This window comes from Coregonus lavaretus (genome assembly GCF_964263955.1).
Source record: "Coregonus lavaretus genome assembly, contig: HAP1_SCAFFOLD_824, whole genome shotgun sequence".
NCBI classification, from domain to species: Eukaryota; Metazoa; Chordata; class Actinopteri; order Salmoniformes; family Salmonidae; genus Coregonus; species Coregonus lavaretus.
This window is the reverse complement of record NW_028166172.1, coordinates 163,445-171,728: the sequence shown is the minus strand read 5'-3', so window position 1 is coordinate 171,728 and position 8,284 is coordinate 163,445. Positions and strand designations below refer to the sequence as shown.

At 45.3% G+C, this 8,284-nt stretch overlaps 1 protein-coding gene across 1 annotated transcript in view; it reads right to left on the bottom strand.

The window, feature by feature from the left end:
- Positions 1 to 2,367: 2,367 nt before the first annotated feature.
- The window catches only part of LOC311114990 (NLR family CARD domain-containing protein 3-like), a gene marked incomplete at its 5' end in the record, with an annotated part of 126,348 nt that continues 120,431 nt past the window's right edge, over positions 2,368 to 8,284 (bottom strand). Inside the window, one exon of the mRNA XM_084190216.1 lies at positions 2,368 to 8,091. Within this exon, the coding sequence (XP_084046342.1) occupies positions 7,574 to 8,091 (518 nt within the window). The 3' untranslated portion in view covers positions 2,368 to 7,573. The remainder of the gene's footprint in view (positions 8,092 to 8,284) is intronic.

Sequence of the window (8,284 nt, the reverse complement as noted above, 5' to 3'; positions counted from 1 at the left end):
ATTGCAGATAAATACAATTATAATAAACCACATATACAATCACCCACCTCAGCTGCATCAACTCACCCTCCAACCCCTCCTGGGACCACCCCAACCCACCCTCCAACCCCTCCTGGGACCACCCCAACCCACCCTCCAACCCCTCCTGGGACCACCCCAACCCACCCTCCAACCCCTCCTGGGACCACCCCAACCCACCCTCCAACCCCTCCTGGGACCAACCCAACCCACCCTCCAACCCCGCCTGGGACCACCCCAACACACCCTCCAACCCCTCCTGGGACCACCCCAACCCACCCTCCAACCCCTCCTGGGACCACCCCAACACACCCAACCTGATCTCCATTAAATTAAATACTAAATCAAGGTACACATTTGCACAAAAATTATAATTACCGGTTAATCTGTTGGGTAAAACCCACTACAGGAGTTATTTTATGGTTTCAGCTGCAATTGTTGTTTGGCTAGCCCCATGGATCCTAGCAGTGGATAGTTCTAAATAAATGATATCTATAAAAGTGCTGATCCAATGAGGTGTGGTGGTTGCCATCTTAGTTCCAACATCTTTTTAGCTGCTGTCCAACCTGACAACATTATACGTCTTTGCTGTAATGACAGTGGTGAATTATCATTCAGTAATAACAGTTTGGGGGAACAAGGTATGAAGATACCTCTTTCCAAAACATGCCCCTGATCACTCCCAGTACATATTTATTAAAGGAGCCCAAGGCACCTTGATTACATAGATCACACAGAGGAGCAGTTGTGATTTCTATTAAAATATGTTTTCTAGGTGGAAGGTTTATCCTGTGTATGAGATTACAATGTATCAGCTGATGATTAGGATTGTTAGATGAACCCACTAAGTTCCTGATGAACTCAACTGGTGAGCCTCTTTAGCAGCTAGTTCCATGGACACACTGATTCCAATGTCCTTTGCCAAGGTCAGATGACTTTCAGTCAACAGTCTCTGTTGTGTAGCTTCACTCCGTAGCCCACGTACTAGTCTGTCTCTAATGATGTCATTTAGAACAGCATTAAACTCAGTGTTCTGATAGTTTCTTTAATGCAGCAGCAAACATTGTTACTGATTCTCCCTCTTCCTGATGTCTCCTGTGGAACCTGAACCTTTCAGCATTAACTAGTGGTTCTGGTGAAAAATGTCCTTTAAGTATCTCCACAATATCCCCATACGTCTTATTACCTGTTCTTACTGGCTGTAGCAGGCTGCCTAGTAAATTAAATGTCTTTGGCCCCATTACACTAAAACATGAAGGCACAATGTTGTCCTCATCCATGTCATTTACAAGAACAAAATATTCAAACCGTTCTGTATATGAGCTCCACTGCTCAATACTTTCATCAAACTGTTCAATGTTTCCAACAATTCCAATAATGTTTTGTTTCTCAATAAGCTCCTGATTGTCACTCACTTCAATATTATCCTCAACCAAAGCAATATTTTCCTCAGTCACATGATCTTCATTCACTTCACTCACTGACGTTTCCTCCTAAGTTCGCTCATTTAGCAGATTTAATTAAAAGGTTTGTCTTCACAGTTGAAAAAATGTCCTTTCCTTTAATCACTGTATATTCCTCCTTTTTAATCACGTTGTTTTCCCACTCCGATGTCCGTCTCCAGTCCTTTTCTGCCGTCCATGATGATGTTAACTCCAGTGGTGGAAAAAGTACCCAATTGTCATACTTGTGTAAAAGTAAAGATACCTTAATAGAAAATGACTCAACTAAAAGTGAAAGTCACCCAGTAAAATACTACTTGAGTAAAAGTCTAAAAGTATTTGGTTTTAAATATACTTAAGTATCAAAAGTAAATGTAATTGCTAAAATATACTAAAGTATCAAAAGTAAAAGTACAAGTATAAATCATTTCAAATTCCTTACATAAAGCAAACCAGACGATTTTCTTGTTTTTAAAATGTACGTTCAGCCAGAGGTACACTCCAACACTCAGACAATTTACAAACAAAGCATTTGTGTTTAGTGAGTCTGCCAGATCAGAGGCAGTAGGGATGTTCTCTTGATAAGTTTGTGAATTGGACCATTTTCTGTCCTGCTAAGCATTCAAAATGTAACGAGTACTTTTGGGTGTCAGGGAAAATGTATGGAGTAAAAAGTACATTATTTTCTTTAGGAATGTAGTGAAGTAAAAGTAAAAGTAGTCAAAAATATAAATAGTAAAGTCAAGTACAGATACCCCAAAAAACTACTTAAGTAGTACTTTAAAGTATTTTTACTTAAGTACTATACACCACTGGTTAACTCTCTTTCTTAGCTAGCTCGACTATGCACTTGCCTCTGCTATCAATACACTGTGCTAACATTAGCCTATTCTGTACCACAGAAAATAACAGTTTTAAACAGTTGTAAAAACCCACTTCTTCCAGACAGAATAGTTCCTGTAGATTCAGACTTACTCATCACCAATCTTTTGTTATGTCTGGTGGGTTTCATAACCACGTCTGTATAACAATTCAATAATGATGAGACAGGAGACAGGAATCAGTTCAACCATTTATCTGGAACGTGATCATCTCAATACATACAAACCCCCATGATGCTCTGCAGCACAACCCCAATATACAACAAATACATAAATAAGTAAATGGACACGAAATAAAACTCATAGAGGAATTTAAATGTTCAGTTGTAGAAAGTAGGGCCATGGGATAGGGTCAGAAAGGTCAGTATGTTTGATAACTGGTTACAGAGGTGACATAACAAGCATAAGGTCCATTATAACACAGTGAAGTAGAGGTGGGAGCTAAAAGCAGACATGGACAGTGAGACGGTGTGAGGAGGTCAGGGGTGAAACACTAGATCAGGACAGGTAGAAATGGCAGGGCTGGAAATAGACACAGAGACACATTCTGATCATGGCTCAGACCTGACCTGAGACACCCAAACAGAAGATGCCATAGCAAAGTCCTGTCCAGTAGGCTATATGGGATTTCCTTTCATCAAAATACAACACATGGAAATGTGTCCAGTGTGTGTGTGTGTGTCCAGTGTGTGTGTGTGTGTCCAGTGTGTTTGAGTGTGTGTGTGTCCAGTGTGTGTGTGTGTGTGTGTCCAGTGTGTGTGAGTGTTTGTGTCCAGTGTGTGTGTGTGTGTGTGTGTCCAGTGTGTGTGTCCTGTGTGTGTGTGTGTGTATGTCAGGTGTGTGTGTCCAGTGTGTGAATGTGTCCAGTGTGTATGTGTGTGGGTCCAGTGTGTGTGTCCTGTGTGTGTGTGTGTGTCAGGTGTGTGTGTCCATAGTGAATGTGTGTGTGTGTCCAGTGTGTATGTGTGTGGGTCCAGTGTGAGTGTGTCCAGTGTGTGTGTGTGTCCAGTGTGTGTGTGTCCAGTGTGTGTGTGTCCAGTGTGTGTGTGTGTACAGTGTGTGTGTGTGTGTCTAGTGTGTGTGTTTGTGTGTCCAGTGTGTGTGTGTCCAGTGTGTGTGTTTGTGTGTGTGTGTGTGTGTGTTTGTGTGTATCCAGTGTGTGTGTTCAGTGTGTGTGTGTGTGTGTGTACAGTGTGTGTGTGTCCAGTATGTGTGTGTATGTCCAGTGTGTGTGTTAGTGTGTGTGTGTGTGTGTTTCTGTGTATCCAGTGTGTGTGTGTGTGTGTGTGTGTGTGTGTGTTTGTGTGTGTCCAGTGTGTGTGTTCAGTGTGTGTGTGTGTACAGTGTGTGTGTGTGTCCAGTGTGTGTGTGTCCAGCGTATGTGTGTGTGTCCAGTGTGTGCGTCCAGTGTGTGTGTGTTTGTGTGTGTGAGTGTGTGAGTGTGTGTGTCCAGTGTGTGGGTGTCCAGTGTGTGTGTCCAGTGTGTGTGTGTGTGTCCAGTGTGTGAGAGTGTGTGTGTAAGTGTGTATGTGTGTGTGTCCAGTTTCTGTGTGTGTGTCCAGTGTGTGTCCACTGTTTGTGTGTGTGTCCATTATGTTTGTGTGTCTAGTGTGTGTGTGTGTTTGTGTGTGTGTGTGTGTATCCAGTGTTTGTGTCCAGTGTGTGTGTGTTCAGTGTGTGTGTGTGTGTCTAGTGTGTGTGTGTGTGTGTTCAGTGTTTGTGTGTGTGTGTGTGTCTCGTGTGTGTGAGTGTGTGTGTGTGTGTGTCCAGTGTGTGTGTGTGTTGAGTGTGTGTGTGTCCAGTGTATGTGTGTGTGTGTCCAGTGTGTGTGTGTGTGTGTGTGTGTGTGTGTGTGTGTGTGTGTGTCCAGTGTGTGTGTCCAGTGTGTGTGTCCAGTGTGTGTGTGTTCAGTGTGTGTGTTCAGTGTGTGTGTGTGTGTGTGTGTGTGTGTCTCGTGTGTGTGTGTGTGTGTGTGTGTGTGTGTGTGTGTCCAGTGTGTGTGTGTTCAGTGTGTGTGTGTGTGTTGAGTGTGTGTGTGTGTGTCCAGTGTGTGTGTGTGTGTGTGTGTCCAGTGTGTGTTTCCAGTGTGTGTGTGTCCAGTGTGTGTGTGTCCAGTGTGTGTGTGTCCAGTGTGTGTATTCAGTGTGTGTGTGTGTCCAGTGTGTGTGTCCAGTGTGTGTGTGTGTGTACAAGGTGTGTGTGTGTTTGTGTGTATCCAGTGTGTGTGTTCAGTGTGTGTGTGTGTGTGTGTGTACAGTGTGTGTGTGTCCAGTATGTGTGTGTATGTCCAGTGTGAGTGTGTCCAGCGTGTGTATTAGTTTGTGTGTATCCAGTGTGTGTGTGTGTGTGTGTGTGTGTGTTTGTGTATCCAGTGTGTGTGTTCAGTGTGTGTGTGTCCAGTATGTGTGTGTATGTCCAGTGTGTGTTTGTCCAGTGTGTGTGTCCAGTGTGTGTGTTTGTCCAGTGTGTGTGTGTGTGTGTGTGTGTGTGTTTGTGTGTGTCCAGTGTGTTTGTGTGTGTCCAGCGTGTGTGTGTGTCCATTGTGTGTGTTTGTCCAGTGTGTGTGTCCAGTGTGTGTGTTTGTGTTTATGTGTGTCCATTGTGTGTGTGTGTCCAGTGTGTGTGTTTGTCCAGTGTGTGTGTCCAGTGTGTGTGTTTGTCCAGTGTGTGTGTGTGTGTGTGTGTGTGTGTGTTTGTGTGTGTCCAGTGTGTGTGTGTGTGTTTATGTGTGTCCATTGTGTGTGTGTGTCCAGTGTGTGTGTTTGTCCAGTGTGTGTGTCCAGTGTGTGTGTTTGTCCAGTGTGTGTGTGTGTGTGTGTACAGTGTGTGTGTGTCCAGTATGTGTGTGTATGTCCAGTGTGTGTGTTAGTGTGTGTGTGTGTGTGTTTCTGTGTATCCAGTGTGTGTGTGTGTGTGTGTGTGTGTGTGTTTGTGTGTGTCCAGTGTGTGTGTTCAGTGTGTGTGTGTGTACAGTGTGTGTGTGTGTCCAGTGTGTGTGTGTCCAGCGTATGTGTGTGTGTCCAGTGTGTGCGTCCAGTGTGTGTGTGTTTGTGTGTGTGAGTGTGTGAGTGTGTGTGTCCAGTGTGTGGGTGTCCAGTGTGTGTGTCCAGTGTGTGTGTGTGTGTCCAGTGTGTGAGAGTGTGTGTGTAAGTGTGTATGTGTGTGTGTCCAGTTTCTGTGTGTGTGTCCAGTGTGTGTCCACTGTTTGTGTGTGTGTCCATTATGTTTGTGTGTCTAGTGTGTGTGTGTGTTTGTGTGTGTGTGTGTGTATCCAGTGTTTGTGTCCAGTGTGTGTGTGTTCAGTGTGTGTGTGTGTGTCTAGTGTGTGTGTGTGTGTGTTCAGTGTTTGTGTGTGTGTGTGTGTCTCGTGTGTGTGAGTGTGTGTGTGTGTGTGTCCAGTGTGTGTGTGTGTTGAGTGTGTGTGTGTCCAGTGTATGTGTGTGTGTGTCCAGTGTGTGTGTGTGTGTGTGTGTGTGTGTGTGTGTGTGTGTCCAGTGTGTGTGTCCAGTGTGTGTGTCCAGTGTGTGTGTGTTCAGTGTGTGTGTTCAGTGTGTGTGTGTGTGTGTGTGTGTGTCTCGTGTGTGTGTGTGTGTGTGTGTGTGTGTGTGTGTGTGTCCAGTGTGTGTGTGTTCAGTGTGTGTGTGTGTGTTGAGTGTGTGTGTGTGTGTCCAGTGTGTGTGTGTGTGTGTGTGTCCAGTGTGTGTTTCCAGTGTGTGTGTGTCCAGTGTGTGTGTGTCCAGTGTGTGTGTGTCCAGTGTGTGTATTCAGTGTGTGTGTGTGTCCAGTGTGTGTGTCCAGTGTGTGTGTGTGTGTACAAGGTGTGTGTGTGTTTGTGTGTATCCAGTGTGTGTGTTCAGTGTGTGTGTGTGTGTGTGTGTACAGTGTGTGTGTGTCCAGTATGTGTGTGTATGTCCAGTGTGAGTGTGTCCAGCGTGTGTATTAGTTTGTGTGTATCCAGTGTGTGTGTGTGTGTGTGTGTGTGTGTTTGTGTATCCAGTGTGTGTGTTCAGTGTGTGTGTGTCCAGTATGTGTGTGTATGTCCAGTGTGTGTTTGTCCAGTGTGTGTGTCCAGTGTGTGTGTTTGTCCAGTGTGTGTGTGTGTGTGTGTGTGTGTGTTTGTGTGTGTCCAGTGTGTTTGTGTGTGTCCAGCGTGTGTGTGTGTCCATTGTGTGTGTTTGTCCAGTGTGTGTGTCCAGTGTGTGTGTTTGTGTTTATGTGTGTCCATTGTGTGTGTGTGTCCAGTGTGTGTGTTTGTCCAGTGTGTGTGTCCAGTGTGTGTGTTTGTCCAGTGTGTGTGTGTGTGTGTGTGTGTGTGTGTTTGTGTGTGTCCAGTGTGTGTGTGTGTGTTTATGTGTGTCCATTGTGTGTGTGTGTCCAGTGTGTGTGTTTGTCCAGTGTGTGTGTCCAGTGTGTGTGTTTGTCCAGTGTGTGTGTGTGTGTGTGTTTGTGTGTTTGTGTGTGTCCAGTGTGTTTGTGTGTGTCCAGCGTGTGTGTGTCCCCAGTGTGTGTGTTCAGTGTGTGTGTGTGTGTGTGTGTGTGTCTAGTGTGTGTATGTGTGTGTGTGTGTGTGTGTCCAATGTGTGTGTGTGTGGGTCCAGTGTGAGTGTGTGTCCAGTGTGTGTGTGTGTGTGTTTGTGTGTCCAGTGTGTGTGTGTGTCCAGTGTGTGTGTGTCCAGTGTGTGTCCAGTGTATGTGTGTGTGTGTGTCTGGTGTGTGTGTGTGTGTGTCCAGTGTGTATGTTTGTGGGTCCAGTGTGAGTGTGTCCAGTGTGAGTGTGTGTCCAGTGTGTGTGTGTGTGTGTGTGTGTGTTTGTGTGTCCAGTGTGTGTGTTTGTGTGTCCAGTGTGTGTGTGTGTGTGGGTCCAGTGTGAGTGTGTCCAGTGTGTGTGTGTGTGTGTGTGTGTTTGTGTGTCCAGTGTGTGTGTGTGTGTGTCCAGTGTGTGTGTGTGTGAAACAGTGTGTGTGTGTGTGTGTCCAGTGTGAGTGTGTCCAGTGTGTTTGTGTGTATGTCCAGTGTGAGTGTGTCCAGTGTTTGTGTTTTATCAGTGTGTGTGTGTGTGTGTGGGTGTGTGTGTGTGAGTGTGTGTTTGTTTGTGTCCAGTGTGTTTGTGTGTGTGTTTATGTGTGTCCAGTGTGTGTGTTCAGTGTGTGTGTGTACAGTGTGTGTGTGTGTGTGTGTGTGTTTAATGTGTGTGAGTGTGTGTTCCCAGTGTGTTCTGTTTGACGTTATTATTTACAGGGACACTGAGGAGTCAACCCAAAACCCTGGATAGAGGGGCTCAGTGAATGTGGAGTGGAATGTGTTCAGGTGGGTCAGTGTGTCAGAGGAGACTCTGTAGAAGGACAGAGTGCCGGCTGGACAGTCCAGATACACTCCTACTCTGTGGGATCTGGAGGAGGGGACGTCTATGGTAGTGTACTTATTATTGTGCCAGGCAGAGTAACGGTTGTCAGAGCAGAACAGACTCCAGGACTTGTCATTGTCTCCAATCCTACTGTCATAACCATCTCCTCTCCTGCTGATTCCTTCATATGCCACTCCTATATCAGCCCCTCTCCCACTCCACTCTACCTCCCAGTAACAGCGCCCAGTCAGACCCTCTCTACACAGCACCTGGTACCAGACCTCAAATCTCTCTGGGTGATCAGGATACGGCTGCTCCTCTCTCCTCCATGTCACCTTTCTGTTCTCCTCAGACAGAGAGAGGAATCTGTTTGCTGTGTTTGGGTCCAGTGTGAGATCACAGACATCTGATGGATAAAACCAGACACAATATTAGAAATCATCATCATTCACATTAGAATGTTAACTCACTTTTCACTAATTCATTTAATGTAGATGTTTCTAGGTATCAAAAGGAGAAGTTAAGGTACCTTGAGACTTGTTGAATGATCATATGTTATACTGTATGGTAATATAAAACACACTTATTCCCATTAATTA